Source organism: Aedes albopictus, chromosome 2, assembly GCF_035046485.1.
Source record: "Aedes albopictus strain Foshan chromosome 2, AalbF5, whole genome shotgun sequence".
NCBI classification, from domain to species: Eukaryota; Metazoa; Arthropoda; class Insecta; order Diptera; family Culicidae; genus Aedes; species Aedes albopictus.
Genome location: NC_085137.1, coordinates 213457282 through 213476209, shown reverse-complemented (window position 1 = coordinate 213476209; position 18928 = coordinate 213457282). Strand labels below are relative to the sequence as shown.

The 18928-nt window shown below is 38.2% G+C and overlaps 2 protein-coding genes across 2 annotated transcripts; one reads left to right on the top strand and one right to left on the bottom strand.

Moving 5' to 3' along the window:
• Positions 1 to 12641: 12641 nt before the first annotated feature.
• On the bottom strand, positions 12642 to 13559 carry LOC134287005 (uncharacterized). Its single transcript, XM_062848717.1, has 2 exons — positions 13421 to 13559; positions 12642 to 13361 (listed from the first exon to the last, which is right to left on the bottom strand). Exons 1-2 carry the CDS (start codon positions 13508 to 13510, stop codon positions 12735 to 12737), a joined length of 717 nt encoding a protein of 238 aa, XP_062704701.1. The 5' UTR covers positions 13511 to 13559; the 3' UTR covers positions 12642 to 12734.
• Positions 13560 to 13734: 175 nt separating this feature from the next.
• LOC109420494 (uncharacterized) lies at positions 13735 to 14705 on the top strand. The gene is made up of 2 exons (XM_019694864.4): positions 13735 to 13874; positions 13951 to 14705. The coding sequence occupies exons 1-2, from the start codon at positions 13836 to 13838 to the stop codon at positions 14605 to 14607; spliced, it is 696 nt and encodes a 231-aa protein (XP_019550409.4). The 5' UTR covers positions 13735 to 13835; the 3' UTR covers positions 14608 to 14705.
• The last annotated feature ends 4223 nt before the right edge of the window (positions 14706 to 18928 follow it).

The following is an 18928-nucleotide window of genomic DNA, read 5'->3' as shown; positions in this document are numbered from 1 at the left end:
AAATCTACCATAGCTGATCTCGATCAATTTCATCATACGCCGATTTAACCCTCGAGTGATTGCGCTGTTGTATTTTGTACAACACGTTGAAAAATCTCTCTTTTTGTATATTAATAGCATTACATAATCTACTGGGAAGCTCTTGAAATCTACAATGTCATTTATAGAAACTATAGGGATAATCCAGGTCAGTCAAACTACCTTGGAGTTCAGAACTTGAAGTCTACACTTGTAACTGTAGCCATATCTGTTATACTGAGTAACGTTGCATAACCAACCGCGGTTGCTGGATCTGAAGTCTACTTAATATTATTATAAACGTCCAAACTGTCCTACAATGAAATCGTTCAAATCTACAAGAATAACTTTATGTGTTTTCGCAGGGCCGGATCTAAGGGAGAGGAGGCAGGGCCATGGGCCCCCACATTTTAGGGGCCCCCACAACAATGTTTGCTAAACATCAACTTTATTTTTCATTTTACTAAATTACTGTTCAAAAATTAAGAAAAACTTTTTTGCTCATCGCATTTGTACCTCCGAGGGGCCTCCATATCGGCTTTGGCCCCGGGCCCAAACAATCTTTAATCCAGGCCTGTGTTTTCGCTATAAATAATAGCATTGCATAATCTGCTGGGATCCGTGAAGCTATTGAAATCTCAAATATCATTTAGAGACACTAAAGGAATATTCTAGGTCAGCCAAACTACCTTGGAGTTCAGAACCTCAGGTCTACACTTGTAACAGCAGTCATATCTGATATACTGATCACAAGTGTAGACCTAGAGCTATGTTCTCCGAAGTAGTTTGGCTGATCTGGAATATTTCAAAACCTGTACAGCCAACTTTCGCTCATTGGGCTACGTTTAGGTGGGCTACGTTTTAACTGGGCGCTATAACCCAATTAAAGCGTAGGCAAACGTCACGTCAGTTCGTTAAATAGTTTTGATCGCTAACTTTCATAAGAGATCTATTGAAACGCGGTGGCTTATGCGCCACTCTTGTGAAGACAGACCACCGGTCGTGTTAGGTTTGCCCGACTCTGTAAGAGACTATTATTTCAGAGGATTTGGAACGATTCACGGAAAATCGGCAGAATTCCTTAAAACAAAACCCAATTTCAAACTCTGTCAAGAACACAACTAAAAACTCACGGAAAGCTGAAGGAAAACAACAAACTTAACGAAATAAACATAACAGTGAGTGATTTTATTCAAAATAGTCGAACGTAATAGAAAACGAAACTCTAATTCAACCTTTTCATCTTTGAGGCAACAAAACTCAAGAACGGATGAATCGATCAGCATGACTCTTGCACGGTTTGGTTCGTATTTGGCGTGGCTGTGTTTATATGTACAAAAAGTTACGAAAATCAACTGGAAAAGTAACAAAATTGATAAAGTACCGTAATCCGGGGTAACATTGATCAGAATTTTCGGTCTTTCTTGAATGGTTCCCTTGTTAACGCAAATTAAAATTATATTTTTAAAACAAGTACTGGCCCTCTGATTATGTGTTAAGCAACTCGAAGAAGTATTGTAAAACTTTTAAACATGTTTAAATAGACTTTTAATCTAATTTTTGATTTTGTTGATTTGGGGTAACATTGATCATGTCAGTGATCAATGTTCGTTTGTGTTGGAAATACTCTTACTTACTAAATTCGGGGTCGCTAATTTCGAATATGTTGTCCAAATTCTTACAAGTTATGTACTTTTTGAGTTATTTTAAGATTAAAATTCTCCAATCCGCGAATAACGCCTAAAATTAGGCAATAGCTTAAGGAACTGATAGCCTATTTTTAATAAATCGTGTATTTTACTGGAAAACATAATTTTCATAAAAGTTCCGTTCATTAAATCCAACTCTAGGATATCATATTGAAGCAATACAGTGATTTTGAACCTCATATTGTATCTGGTATTCACGCCAAGCATGAATGTTTGACAATGTATCTCATTGCGTTACGAAACACAGTTATGCAAATATCGATTAATTTCAATGTTTATGAAATTCAATTTTCAAGAATTACATGTCATTTAATAGCTAAATAATAGCAGATTACTATATACCATTCGATAGCAGAAACTGATTCAATGTAAAATGCTTGTTTGAACATTTCATGAGGTCGGTCAAGCCGATCAATGTTACCCCGCTGATCAATGATACCCCGTTTTACGGTACTGATTTTTCATGAGCTGGGAAGGAAATCAACACGACCGAAATGAAATCAATCTAGAGTGCGGTGCTTTTTTGAGCTTAACAGTTGTCAAACCACCACAACTTGGCAAGACAAAGTTTGCCGGGACAGCTAGTCTATATATATAAAAATGAGTTTCAAGTCCCTTTGAGGCAACAAAACTCAAGAACGGCTGAACCGATCAGGATGACTCTTGCATGGATTGATTCGTATTCATGGTGGCTGTGTTTATAAGTATAAAAAAGTTACGAAAATCCACTAGAAAAGTAACAAAATTGAAAAAGAACTGATTTTCTATGAGCTGGGAAGGAAATCAACACGACCGAAATGAAATCAATCTAGAGTGCGGTACTATTTTGAGCTCAACAGTTGTCAAACCACCACAAGACGGCAAGACAAAGTTTGCAGGGACAGCTAGTAATTCATAAATTATGAACTCAGAACGACATTCATTCGGGTTGAACTAATTATCTACAAACGTACGGAACAAGAAAGTTTCATGGCCATGAACACAAATGGACGTACCTGCGCAGGTTTTACTCGATGAACTTCGATGCTGACGGGAACAGAACTCCGCTGACTCGAAGATGGCGAAACTTGAAGGCGGCCATCGGCGTGTCCGACGATGACTTTCTAGACCCTTGTGCGTTATGGTCGAAGTACGGTGCGGAGGGAGTGGCGGCTGGACGGAAGCTTCCGAATTTCGGGATGATCGAGAGTTATTCCCGGGATGGTCCTCCTCTGGTCAATAGGGACCCAGCAGAGCCCAGCGACCCGGCTTCGTGTACTCAGATTCCTGCTAGGCCGAGCGGGGAATGCTACGTCTTCTATATCCCAAATTCTGACCTGATTCACGGCGTGCGATTGACGACACGCTACGATGAACCAACTCTCGTGACTCCGGTCCACGGGAATTGACGGACGGGACCTTACCGTCGGTAATTGGCGGCTGACGGGAGAATTCGCTACTCTTTGCTCTAGCGACTGCACTGCCCTCCGTTTAACTACCTGCGAGAGGCGGGCCTTGACGAGCACACGGGTTCCAAACGAACGAAGAGGGCGGTTCACACCGCCGACTGAATCCCGATTCGACGATAGCGATCGCCGAAGAAGTACACAATTTCCAGCCGTACGAAAAAAAAACGCCTTGCGCTGAAAGTCCAACGCGAAGTCACATTAACTATTTAAATTCACACAATAAATCAACTATAATTACCTTTTTTCGTATTTGCCAAACACTACAACTGAGCGGAATACGTGGATTTAATCGGACCTCAGTCCACTATTAAAAAGACACTACATCGTCTTCAACCAGAGGTTGTACAGACTGAACAACGGACAACACACAACACCCAGTGGCCCAGTGGAGAATTTTCCGTTTGACGAAAAGTTTTCCCCGACTGGAGCGGGAATCGAACCCACACTCCGAGGCTTACGAAACGCCTAGATGACTGACGCCTCTAGCCGCACGGCCACGAAGCCCGCAAACAAGAATAAACTAAGAAACTATGCCTCTTTTCGTTATACATATCCAATTCAATTATTCGACTATTATCTAAAATCGCGCCAACAAAATTCGGATGGCCGCAGAGTACATTTTGCGCCATCGAAATATTCCTCTCTATCTACGTTACACGCATCGTTATTTAACTAGTCAGGACACAAACCATACACGAACGATATTCTCAAATGTTCAAATTCAAAGTCAAGCTGAGCAAATGCAATTCCAATAGGATTTTACTTGAAAAGATAAAAATGTCAAAAACTACAAATAGTAATAATTTAAATAGGATAGAAGCTTCAGTTTTGGCCAGTCCGGAGTTTTGGCCATAGTGCGGTATTGAGCCTGTTGCGATCTAAATCGGCGTAAATTTATTTTTTACTAGTAGATCCTAATACAATATGATGATTACAGCTGTGAAAACCACACATTTTGATTAAAAATGGAAGAAAAAAATATATTTCCTTAAAAAATCTGCTCCCATATATCTATTTTGGCCAGGATGCTTCTAATTTCTAAGAAATACACGTGATTGGCCAAAATAGAAACCAAACTTAAGAATATGGCCAAAACTGCGGCAGAGCTTCTATTTTGGCCAGTGCCACGTTTAATACAAAAATTAAGTATTGGCATGATTTCTACATTTTTCCTTCAAAATATAGATTGAAACCTTTCTTTTGACGCATTGGTTGTTTTCATAGGATTATTGGTTATTTTTATAAAAATGATTTCCCTTAGACTGGCCAAAACCGGTGCCCGCACCCTATACGAACTTTGAGATAAAATTAAAAAAAAAACAGATTTATCAAAATTTATCCAACTGAATTCAAACTTTATTTTACTTAAACAGAATAAAAACGTCAAAACGTTACAACATCCACTGCTTTTACCAAAGTAGTTGATGGACCAATAAGCGTTGTTATATATTTTTGAGATATTATGGGCCATTGTTACGGAGCTGAATTGATAAGAACAACCACTGCAACATGAGGTAATTTTGTTTTAGATAAATCCGTTACACAACCAAAGGCTCTATGAACCTCCTAACTCTCAAGGGTCACTTGATGATAGATTTGTGATACTTTAGACAAATTTCGTTCATTTGAAACAAAAATATTCATGTTTATTTGGTAAACTGATACAATTTCTAAAACCAAAATTTTAGGTTTTAAAAGCTAGCTCAATTTACATATTAGGGGTACTCACTAAGGGCCGATTTCTTCACCCGGGCTTAAATTTTAAACCAGGCTTAGCAAAATTTTAAGCCGGGCTTAACTTTTTTTCGATTTCTTCACCTCGGCTTAACCACTAAACCCGGTTTAATAAAGCTACGGTTTACGTTAAGCGTGGCTTATTTTAAGCGGTGCTCGGAGGTGGCTTAGCAGAGATAAGCCAGGCTTAAGCCGCAAATTGCAGAGTTTGGGTTTTTTCACCTGATTCATGGATACATTTTTAAAACAGCAAAAGATATCTATATATATAAAAATGAGTTTGAAGTTCCTTTGAGGCAACAAAACTCAAGAACGGGTGGACCGATCAACATGATTCTTGCACGGTTTGGTTCGTATTCATGGTGGCTGTGTTTATATGTACAAAAAGTTACGCAAATCAACTAGAAAAGTAAGAAAACTGATAAAGTACTGATTTTTCATGAGCCGGGAACAAATTCAGCGTGATCAATATTAAATCAATCTAGAGTGCGGTACTATTTTGAGCTCAACAGTTGTCAAACCACCACAAGACGGCAAGACAAAGTTTGCCGGGACAGCTAGTTTTTTATAAAACATGTAAACTTAGGAACGATACAATTGTAAAACGTTTGGATACGGATGGAGGTGATAATAAAGAAAATGATAATCTAGCCAGCGCGTCGTCAATATAATGAATTCAACATCGGTTTTTGGGACAATTAAGTTTTTACATTAGATTGAGTCTTCAAAAAGGCAGTGTGTTGATTTTAATTCGGTTCTTCCATAATTTTAGGTCACAATAAACATATGTTTGTCTGTTATGGTTCAAGAGATGTTATATTTTAACAAACAAACATAGGATGACACTCAAAAAAATTCTTATAAGAACTTTTTATACACTGATTTCTTACAAAAACTTAGTTCAAAGCACGTTTAGCCCATCGAATATTCAACATTTTGACTCATAATTCTAAATATAAAAAGTATTATTCGTGGTGTACTTCCAAACATTACATATTTTGAATACCTAAGGCGCCATCCACAAATTACGTAACGCTCTAGGGGGAGGGAGGAAGTATGGTCAAGCATTACAGCCCATACAAAAATTGTAAGGTTTTATACAAAAAAGCGTTACGGAGAAGAGGAAGTGAGGTCGAAAAATGTCGATTTTGGCGTTACGTAATAAATACATGCTGCCTAATAGGGTGACGTTGGATATTATTGGCAGGTTTTTTCTTCAGGGTGGCCACTCAATTTCAGTTTTGAAATTCCCTTCTTTTTTCCGGTTTTCCCAGTGCGATTACCAATTTTTTCCCGGTTTTTCAATTCCAAATACTTGTATTACATGAAAAATTTACCATGTAAAAAGAATAGGGGGATTCACTTAACAGCGTAAACTGAGAAAACGTCGCGATCATCAAGGTAATCTTTGATTATCTCATTCGCAAAATCATGAAACATTTCAAATAAGCAGAAAATCATGGCTTATGCAACAATTTAAACTCTTTAAGGTGAAACATCAAGAAATCCCATTTCAATTTTGCATACAAAGTTTAGAGGCACAAATCTGACGAAAAAGCATCGAAACATGCCTCATTTGTTTATCCTGGCTTTGCTCACTTGCAAAAAGAGGTAGCTTTTCCAAATCTAGCACATTTGTTTAAAAATTTTCAAGATTTGTGCTCTTGAAAACGTGAGCAGGGGTCCAAGTCGGCCATTGTGGCAGCCATATTTGTATACTCTGAAGTTTTTCCTTAAAGAGTACTCATAATGTCCTTCTGGTATGCGATTAGCTTGTGAATACTAATACGTTTCCTCAACAAACCGTGTCATGTAAGGACAATTGAAGTTAAAAGTGAGTTTAAGTTTCAGTACTTACTACTATACAGTAATATATTATATGAGGATCGGAATGACTTATATAATTTATAAATTTTATACATAAGTTCCACTACCTAAAAATGACGCAAGTGGATTTTAAATATCTTTTTACAACTCAGCACTATGAAATTTGGTTTATACTTGCCGTATCACAACGGACTAGTTTTTCGTACTACCAATACCAAACAATTGCAATATGATTCATAAAGCAACTGATTTCGGTTGTATACCGCATTTAGTTCACTACTGGACTGCGAACTGCGACATTATAAGTGCGAAAACGTAAATAAAAGTGCGCGATTGCATCAAATCAGGTTGATGTCTTCGACGCACTATTTCTTCAATCTATGGAGAACAAGTGCTCTGAAGACACCGAGTTGATTTGATGCAATCGCGCACTTTTATTAGCGTTTTCGCACTCGTGAAAACTAGTGCGATAGTCCAGTGGTGAACTAAATGCGCTATATTATGAATCATAATGCAATTGTTTGATCCACAACCAGGAGTTGTCACGGCAAGTGCGATTCTGGATATCAAAACATAAAATCAACATTGCAACGCCTTTTCTGCAATGCCGATACTAGCGTTGGGTAAAATATCAACAGTCTAGGTAGTTCATGATTGTTAATTTCCTTCTGCATCCGAAAAGTTTAACGAGCGATTCCGCTTTTCCTACTAAAATTTCAACGGATGTTTTGTTGTTGTTACTTCATACCACAGACAAACAGACATACTACTCAAATCGAAATCATCGCACGATTTAACGGTCATTTTGAAAATATAGTGTGGTTCGGACTGTGCTCGCATGTGTCATGGTGGCGCTGCTGTGCCTACATCACCTCTCAATTTTGGAGAGAAATGAACGCGACGCCGATCAATGTTTACATAAAATGACTCAATCATGAACCTTCATTCATGTTTTAAGAATGGATGACGGCACGGGGGAGTCGTCACCTGCAAAATTGCTACATCGAGCCGAGGGAAACCACACCTGCAAATGAATGCTTCGGATTGAGCATTATAGAGGGTGCTAGTGAGATGCCAAACGATGTTTTTGAAGCAATTTTCTTCTAAGTAATATGTCTGTTTGTCTGTGTTCATACTGCATATAACGGGCATTTCAAAATATCGGCGGCTTAAAATGACGTTTCCATTGGAAAGTCACTGGAATGACATGGGAAATTTCGTTAAGCCTGGCTTAGCTTAAGCCATCGCCTTCATTTGCTAAGCCGTTACGTCGTTAAGCCGGGTAGGTGAATAAATCGGCCCTAAGGGTTGATTTCTTCACCCTGGCTTAAGCGTTAAGCCAGGTTTAACTGTATGGGTAAGCCTGGCTTACCGGTTAAGCCGAGGTGAAGAAATCGGTCCTAAACAGATTAAATTGCTGCGTAAGCCATGATTTTCTGCTTATTTGAAATGTTTCATGCTTTTGCGAATGAGATAATCAAAGGTTGCCTTGGTGATCGCGACGTTCAATCAGTTTAATCGATTTACGCTGTTTAGTGAATCCCCCTATTGATTTCTACAATACCCATTGAAGAGCCCCTCGTTTTGCCGTCGAGAACATAAACAAAAATCACAAGTTCCAGTTGCAGGATCGAAGAAGATTTTCTCCTGCAAACACGTCAAATCTCCCCAAGAGTTTCCGCGAGGTCCCGTTGTTTTCGGGAGAGTATGAGATCTACATGATGCCTGGTATTGAAAGTGCTACGAGAGAGGCAAAAGGAAGCAATTAGTAAATTTAATGGAAAACAAAGATTTCCGTAGGGCCGATCTGTCACACGCGGAAAAATCTATGGTAAAATAAAAAAATATTTGAGATAAATTTAAATAAATTATCAATTTGTTCAAACCACAAAAATAAAACTATTTGAAACAAATCGAATGTCAAATTTGAAGCAAATGCAATCCATGTTTGAAACAAACATGCATTTTTTATTCATTTCTGACAGGTTATGTTAGAAATATTATTCGAATCAAAATAAAATCTACTTCGGTGACTATTTTTAGCCGCAGTGAAAGATACGCGCGAGATAGTCGCCTAAAGAAAGAAACCTGGATTTTAAATTTTCCATCATAGCGCTCTTTGATATTTCATGAAAAAAGGTCACCACATGGCCGGGTAATGTGATGACTGTTGCGACTTGCACTGCGATTGAATTTCTACCATCACTTCAGTAACAAATTTTTAAAACGACGTATAGTGTAGCACGTGTGGTGTAGCATTGATTATACGTCGTTTTCAAAATTTGTTACTGATTTAAGACCTAACGCCATTTTTGTGTTTGTCATCCAACGTATTCTCAATTTAGTTGAAAATCGGAGTTTTCGACTAGCGAAGTTGGGGTTTTCTTCAAATCCATGCGTCGGACCTAACTTCGGAAGTGGTTCGCTGTATAGTAAACCTGGTCCGCTATACAGCGCAGCACTTCCGAATTTAGGTGCGACGCACGGATTTGGAGAAAAATCCAACTTCGCAGGTCAAAGTTTCCGGGTTTCAACTGCACGGAGAAAACAGTAAATGTAGATTTTTTTTAGAATTACTGAATTTTTGCATGACAGGAAAAATGTTTAAAATCGCTCATAGGTCGTCGCCAGTTTATCATATCATGTTCACGTCTTCTACAATAAGGGCGGAAATGAGCTAAAGATTTTTTATTCTTTTCTGACAGGTTATGTTAGAAATATTATTCGAATCAAAATAAAATCTACTTCGGCGACTATTTTCAGCTGCAGTGATACGCGCGAGATACAGGGGATAGATAAAATGATCGGGACGGGCAAAATTTTCACTGTTCAAAAAATGTTTAACTAGCTCTAACTTTTCGAAAAGTGTTTCAAATATTCTCAAATTTTCACTGCGACTTGATCAACTAGTTGTGTATCAGTGGTCAAAATTTGAAAAAGATCGGGCTGTTCTGTACAAAGTTATAAAGATTCTAGAAAAAGGTAGAATTATCCGATTGCCAACTTTGAGCTGATATATCTCCGGATTCAATGAACCGAATGCAATGAAATTTTGAGCATTTATGACTTATATAATGAGCTATTGAAAACATTTGAGTTAACTTAAAATTCTTAACACGGAGAAAAAAATAAAGTCAAGTCAATCATATTGCGGTCCCAAACAAGCATATTTGTGCACTGACTTTTATATAATCATATTTCGAGATTGTATTGCGCATAATATAATAGGTCGAAGAATAATGGAAGCTTGAATTAAGCATAATTGATGATCTCTTTAGAACAAGAAGTATGGTTGGTTCAATCATAATATGCTTCCATCAACAATATTTATGGTTGATGATTTGACAGTTCACTTATTGTCATGGTGGATTCAAGCATGTTTATGTTTAACTAGACCCTTAACTTGAGGCTTGAACTAACTATAGCGGATGATTGATTTAAGGTGCTTCAAGCATACATAGAAAATCACTGCTATTTCATTGAAAAAATATTGCAAATCTTCAAATTTTTGCATAAACTTTTCAATAATAGTAGTATGTGTGTGCAATACGAAGCTTACGCTCACTTCAACAAAATAGCAGGAAAATGGGAGAATCTTGTTGAAAGAATGACTTCGTCAAAAATGCCCTTTCTTCGTTGCAAAGATCACTTTTCTCACTTTTTCTTATCGAAATATGCATCTCAGAGGATTAAACAAGCTATTTCTTGAGGGAATAGTAAATTTTCTTCTAGAAGTGCCTTGGAGAATCTCGTTGTCGATACTTTCAATTGACGCCGCCATGATAAATCCTTGTGGTTGAATAGATAGCAGCCAAAGTAATGACATATATGCTTGGTTTAATTTTATTATGGTTGGTATTCAAAATTGTTGATTCAAACAAGAAATATGCTTACTATAATCATCAAATCGTCGTGAAACAACCATTTGAAATAATTATACCAAGAAAATCATCGAAGCTTAGGCGAACTATCAAAAAAGTTATATCAATCAGACGCTATTTCTGTCCGTGAACACGGAAGAAAATTATAACGGTTAGATTATTTTTCTAACAAAACACCAAATTATCCAAAATTTCAACATCGTTCCAAATTCAAAATGCCAATTATAGTTCATTTCAATTCCCTCTAATTGACTTGAATATAAATATGTTTTAAAGGAAAGTAAGAAAATAACCGGTCAGCCATTCCATAGAAAAACGGTATAGTGCATCTCCGATTGTCGTGAAACTTGGTGGGCTTGTAGTTCTTCGGAAATAATTAGACCCGTATTTTTTTATTTCGCCATTAGGGTGACCAATTTTCATATAGGGTTGTCCAAAAAATCAAGGTTTTTCAAAACTAAAAATTTGAAAAAAATCGTAACTTTTGAACCATTTGACCTATTTGAAAACGTGAAAAAACTAATATATTTACATATTTTGTAGTACTCGATACATTTTAGCCCCTTGGGCGTATTTTTCTACAACTACAACTCAATAGCTTTCAAACAAAAAAAGAAGTTTAAAATCGGTCAACTGGTTCAAAAGTTACGATTTTTTGTAAATTTTTAGTTTTGAAAAACCATGATTTTTTGGATCACCCTATATGAAAATTGGTCACCCTAATGACGAAATAAAAAAATACGGGTCTAATTATTTCCGAAGAACTCCAAGCCCACCAAGTTTCACGACAATCGGAGATGCACTATATCGTTTTTCTATGGAATGGCTGAATATCTACTTACAGTGAAATTTTGAAAATAATTGATGCACTTTTCAAAAAGTTATAGTTAGTTGAACATTTTTTTAAAAAGTGAAAATTTTACCTGTCCCTATCATTTTGTCTATGGGGCTGTCCATAAACCACGTGGTCATGGGGGGGGGGGAGGTGGGTTCGGCCAATGATCATTTTGTATGGACAAATTAAAAATTTTGTATGGGCAAATGACCACGCGGGGGGGGTGGGGGTTTGAAAAGTCCCAAAAAAATGACCACGTGGTTGGTTTATGGACAGCCCCTATCCCCTGTTAGTCGCCTAAAGAAACAAACCTGGATTTCAAATTTTCGTGAAAAAGATTACCACATGGCCGGGTAATGTGATGACTGCTGCGACTACACGTGGTATCGGCACTGCGATTGAATTTCTACCATCATTTAAGACCTGGAAAAGTGGTCGCCATTTATTGCGCATTGCGCAGTTAAAAGTGCGACGATGAAGTGCGGAATCTCTAATAAAAGTGCGATTTGGTGTCAGATCGTTTCGGTGTCTTCACCGCACTTATTCATTAGCTCATGATGAATAAGTGCGGTGAAGACACCAGAACGATTTGATGCAATATCGCACTTTTATTTAAGATTCCGCACTCTGTCGCAGTCCAGTTAGTAATGCAATAAACTATAAAAAAAAGACAATTACGCGCAGAAGACATGCATACGCGCATATGTATATTAGCCACAGAGAAACAGCGATCACCTTTTTAACGGTTGATTGACATCCAGTAGTAGGTTGATTTATCACTCGTGGCGCCGGTACCCTCCCAAATTCATCCTATTCGAAAACGAGCGATTGCGGCACCGATTGATTTCGTTTTTTTTTTGTTTCATGCGTGCTCACTTCTAACAAAAAAAAAAAGAAAAATACAAAAATAAGAAACAAAACAAACAGTGCTTCAATTCAATCTCTTGTTTTTTTTATAGGATGAAAATGGGAGCCACGTGCTTTATAAGGGATAAGGGTACCAATATCCTACATTTTATTTTAAGTTTCGCCAAAAAACAATCATTTACGCTCCGTTACGGTTAAGAGTAACTTATAAAATGGGTACATGCAGATTCTATGATATTGGTGTTTCAGTACATCGTACGCCCCCTGGTTCAATAGTTTGAAATTGTTGATCTAATTGGTTGTGTCGGGCATGTGAACGTTATCAAAAAGCTTTATCAATAAAATTTCTCACCACGTGCTTTATTGAGCAGACATGTATTGCATTAGCGCAGTTTCTGGACATTTTTCAGCGTTTTCAGTAACTTTCTGCACACACTTTTGCACTGCTCAACATACTATCGAGCGTCACTTTAGCAGAGCTAAACTTTTGAGTCAAACATCCAGAATAGTTTGTAAGTTTTTCGTTCAATTTAGCTTCAAATCCGGGCAGCACTCCGTTAAGTTCGGGGATCACCTTGGTGATGCCGAAATTTATCGAAGCGATTGCTTTTTGGATGGCATCTGGATTGCTGATGACATTCTTCTTCCGGAAGAGACCAAATACACTATACTTACTTAGATCTACCTCTTCGTCGTGACTACGGCTGTACACTTCTGAAAGTATTTCGGCGACCGACGTGTCCATCTTTGCCAAACAATTGCTGTAACCCACTCCAACCCACCTTATGGTGCCTTCCAGAAGTGAGACGTTGTTTTCCCAACACCAGTAATCGACGGTTTCTCCGAAGGCCGACAATTCGGCTTCGGTGTCCAAGACCTTCTGAACAGCCTCAATTTGTACTGTCAGAACGCTGCGGTAGAAACTATTGAGCACATCTGTGGCGGACTGCTCACTGGATCTACTCCGTTTACTGGGAATTACTGACTGTACCTGCGCCAGTACATTCAGTGAGCTCTGTCTTTTAGGTGGCACTTTCGCAGTCTTAAAATTAAATCGATGTCATTATTAACATTCGTATCGATTGAAAACTAACTACTTACAATAAAAGCCACGAACAGTAATACCAGAACAACTTGTAACAGTTTCATTTTGAACTGTCGAGGAATAGAATACGCAGGTTTATGTACCATAAACCATTTCTTGAGTCGTTTATATTCGAAATGACCCGAAGGTAAATTTTGGATTTCATCTTATCTTATGCGTTTCTTTATGATGCGTATCAAAATGGTAATATAGGTGAGCAAATTTCCTTTCAGTAAAAGAGTATAGATTATACAATATTGTTGAATACCATATACATACGTCAATCGGACCCACTTCTTGGATTTATTGATAACCAGATTAGATTAATAGCTGGAATAATTTCGTTCTATAAAACCCGGAACACTCGACGAGTTGCTTCATTTCGCAAACCGTACAGTAGTCACGCGCGCTTACATTTGGCAATCCTTCAACATGAAAATTTTGCTGTTTCTTGGTTTATTGGCTTTTGCCGTAAGTATAACTAACTACGCATTCAGGATAAAGTACGAGCTGATATTAAACAATCTCATACATGAATCTCGTTTAGAACGCGCAATACGCTGAAGTGCGCCACATTGCTTTAGATGCTGTCGACAAACTCCGTGAAATTTTGCCCGACTATCAGAACGCGCAAGATGTCACGATCAACAAGCTATACGAATCAAAGCGAAAGGCCTTGGGCGAGCTGAACTCTTTCTACAATCGAACGTTGGACCTGAAGGCGAACTCTCTGAAGACACTGATGAACGCCGAACTGGACATTCTCCGCTATGGTGACAGTATCGAGGTTTGGTGTTGGGAGAACAACATTCCGAGCCTACAGGGTGACATGGGCTGGGCGGGCAACAAGTACAGCGAATGCATCAAGAAGCTGGATGACTCCATCGAGAAGGACGTTGCTGAAATCTATGGACAATTCGCCGAAAGTGAAGCTAAAATACAAAAGTATAAGCTGTTCGAGGTTTTCTTCAAGCCGAACAATATCATCTCTAGGCCCGAATCGATGGCGGACACCATCAGCAAATTGAAGATCGATATTACGAACGACATCCCGCACTTTGAAGACATCATTATCAGATTCGTAGATGATCTACACGCTAAGCAGTTTGAGTACACGTGCTGTTTGAACGATCTTCTGAAGGAATTCAACAATAGAATGGAAATTCTGAGATCTCGTTCTGAAATTTGCCTCAAGGCACAATAGTAATAAGATGTGTTTCTTGATGGTTTTTGGTGCATACAAAGGTTAATAAACGATCAAAATTATTTCCATAGCCCAATAAAAATGGTTGATGACATTCTGGAATAGATATAGCAGCACGTGTTGCAGTGTTTTTTCGAAGACTACTCTAGCAAGAAGGCGCGGAACTTTGTTATTTTTTTTTTCAAAACTAACGGCAAGCGTCACCGCATCGACGGCACCTTCATTCGTGGTGGCTCTGCTAACAGTGATTCCCAATTTTCAACAATGTTGCTAGTATTATCGATAAAACACTGCGTTATTTGCATTGGCCGATTATATTTTCGTAACAGTTATTTTAAGCAGGAATTATTTTAAGGGATATGTCTGTTTGTCTGTGGTATGATACCACCATATTGTCAACTCATCACGTTATTAGAACAGGGAACGTCCATAAATTACGTCACGCTTTGAGGGGGTAGGGGGGGTTCAACAAAGTGTGACATCCCATACAAAAATTTCAGAGGTCTCATACAAAAAGTGTGACACAGGGTGCGGGGGGGGGGGGGGGTTGAAAATGGTAGATTTTTGCGTGACGTAATTTATGGACGTTCCCACACCACACAAGGAATCGATGACATGCCATGTGTATCGTAGAGAGGGAGAGGGTTGAAGAAAAGTCACGCTCGTACACGATAGAAGGGTTGGGGCAGAAACAAAATACGAGTAATATTACCTTCATGAAAATATAATCGTCCAATGCTAATCACACAGTGATTCGCAAACCATTTAATAGGTGGCAGTAGTGAGCAAACATCAAACAGGACCAAATACGATGCAAGCGTTGTGAGTGAGCGATGTGCGAAGCACAGAAAAAGCAGACGTAATACTTAACACAAATTTAATTTAACAATATCGTCACGGAAACGCCCAATGGTAAACGTACTGTGTTTGGCAGGTCCATCAATGGGGCACGTTCGGTGTAGTACTAGATTTGTAGTAATGAGCTGAATTTTTGTATGGTGAGAAGGTCAATTCTCCATTTCTGCAATGAAATGGTGCAAAAAGCGTGGGTATTATGATTCCTTGCCCAATTTTATGCTGTTTGAGCAAAACTTTGGATAACTATGTTGTTTATGTTGCAAGAAATGGAGAAAACAACAACACTGCTGCCCAAAATTTTGCTCAAACAGCATCAAATTAGGCAAGGAATCATAATACCCACGCTTTTTGCGCCATTTCATTGCAGAACCGGAGAATTGACCTTCTCACCATACAAAAATTCAGCTCATTACTACAAATCTAGTACTTCATCGATTTGCCCTATAGATGGCGGTAGTGAGCAAACGTCAAGCAGGAGCAAAATGATGCCAACGTCGCGAATGGTCAATTGACCAAATACCGAAAATTTGAATCAACCGTTAAAAAGGTGATCGATGGGAAGCGAGCGGCGTGTGACGTCTGTTTGTCTATGTGCGAGCTATGTATTATTTGAATCACCCGTTAAAAACTTAAACGATGGGAAGGGATTAGAGTGAGACGTCTGTTTGTCTGTGGTTGGGGCACAGACAAACAGATATAACACCTCAAACAGTTTTCAAATCAAACCAGAGTCATGGAAACATATCCGCCTAATTTTAAAACGACATAATTGATCGGTGATTTTCATACAAAATGGCCAAGTTTGAGATGGTAACTATGGTTTGCTTTGATGGATTGATCTCAATTTTTGACATAGAACTTCTCGCCTTCTCGCGGCCAGACATGTAAACAAAAACAATTTATACTTCTTATACGTAAAATTCGGCATAGTTGTAGTTCCATGTCCATGAATTATCTCCTCATCAACCCTGGCATTCTTTAAGGAGTTCCTCCGGAGAAACTAGTCGTATAACGCAACTGGAGAGCTGGATTGGTTCTAGGAGGCTTGTAATATCATGTGGACTATTCAATAAATCACGCTTGTTACTGAAATAGCAAAAAGTTGGGACAAAAAAGCTACGTTATATCGAGTTACGTTATATCAAAGTATGACTTTTAATGTGTGTTTGCCGAAAATTTCAGGTTGCGATTTTTGAAGCTTTATTGTGAAATATTATAATTTGAAAATTATACCTTTTTCGATTTTTCTTCAATGTTTAACCCTTTGGGGACGGATGGGCCAATATATGCCCAGCCGAGAAAATCGCTCATCACAAACGTGATCTAGACCAGAGAGGTTGCATCCAGAAAGGTGATCTTACATAAGCAACGTACAATGTTTTTATTGTGTGTGGGTCCTGAAAGTTCTAGCCAAATACACATACGCTTAATGAAGCCTTGTACATTAATTGCCTTGTAAGTAATAGCGTTATAATGATCGGTGAAAGTTCATTTCGAATCCAAGATAACTCCACTTTACAACTTCTTGATTTCCCAAAAAATTAGTTATCGGTGGTGTGCTATGTTTTCTGCTGAACGTAATTGAATTAGGTACATTTTTTTACGCTTAACCTTCCGTTAATCGCGCTGTTGTACTTTGTACAACACATGAGAATTATCGACTATTACTTTGAAACCATCTTTTCTATCGATGTCAACCCCAAATGTATTCTACAGGAATCTTATTTGGAATATTATAAGACCTTTTTTGAAAACAGTATAACTCCTTATAATGCGGAAAATTGAAAATCGCAATATGAAGAACGTACTATATTTAAGATAAGATAGACAGTTGAATGGGAATTAGTGTATTTCAAAATCTAAATGATCTAGAAATATGGTGTCTTCGGCAAAGTTACTTGGGATATCAAGGGCCTTCGCGAGGTGATCTGAGAAATTCAGATTTCAACCGAGAGGCGGCGCTAGTGAGCATGTAATTTTTCTATCCCATATAACTCAGGATCCTGAGTACTTAGAAAGATGGTGTCTTCGGCAAAGTTGTTTGGTTGGTTAAACACTAACTGATGGAGAGCCATTTGGTTTGAAACTCCACATCTAGGTGGCGCTAGTGGGCATTGAAATTTTATAACTCATACATCTCAGGACCCTGATTACTTAGAAAGATGGTGTCTTCTGCAAAGTTGTTTAGTAGATCAAACACTAACTGATGAAGACAAGTATGATGTGGAATTCCACATCCAGGTGGCGCAAGTGAGTACTCAAATATTATAACTCATATATCTCGAGATCCTGATTACTTAGAAAGATGATGTCTTCAGCAAAGTTGTTTAGTAGATCGAACACTAACTGATGGAGAGCCGTATGATTTGAAACTCCACATCTAGGTGGCGCTAGTGGGTATTCAAATTTTATAACTCATGAGTTTCAGGACCCTGATTACTAAGAAAGATGGTGTCTTCTGAAAAGTTGTTTAGTAGATCAGACACTAACTGATGAAGACAAATATGACGTGCAACTTCACATCCAGGTGGCACTAGTGAGCATTCCCATTTTGTACCTCATATATCTCAAGATCCTGATTACTTAGAAAGATGATGTCTTCGACATTGTTGTTTGGTGGATAAAGTATGGATGTACTTATCCCGTGACATTGACAACCTTAAGATAGAGTATATTGAAATACGACGGTCAGATATTAAATATTTTACTAAGCGCTTTAACTTCATGTAAAATTAATCAATCAAGTGCAAATTTAAACAAATTATAATCAACTAGTTGTGTAATTTTCAAATTTTGAAAACATTCGGAAGTATAAAAATTTACAGCACGTTGATTTTTTTCTAGATGAATAATAACACTTCATGCTTTTGCAAATTTACAACTAGCGTCTTCTGGTGGCAGAAGCACGAATCAAATGGTCAATCAACTGAAAGCCCTTGATCTACCAACCAATCTTGCCAAAGATATCAACTTCCCAGACTCGGAGATATATAAGATATAAAATTTGCATACTCATTAGCACCACTTACTGGCGAAATATTGATTTCAACGACCCATCAACCAAATGCACTTAACCTATTTGACAACTTTGCTGAAACCACCATCTCTCTTCTAGTAACCAGGATCCTGAGAACTATTGCATATCCATTTTTTATGTTTACTAGCGTCATCTAGTGGTGAAATTACGATTCAAACGGACAACTATCTGTAAGTTTTCGATTTTATAGAAGGTCGGCACGAGAGGTAACTTTTCCTCCATTTGATCTACCAAACAACTTTGTCGAAGACACCATCTTTCTGAGTAAAGTGAAGCTTCGTGGCCGTTCGGTTAGCGTTACCAAGCGTGTAACCGCACCATGCTATCCGCTGGTGCATGTAATGTATGTAGTGGTCCATGGTCTAGTGTTAAGTTCTGTTCAGTCTATACAGCCTCTGGCTGTAGACGGTGTCCCGTGCCTTTTTA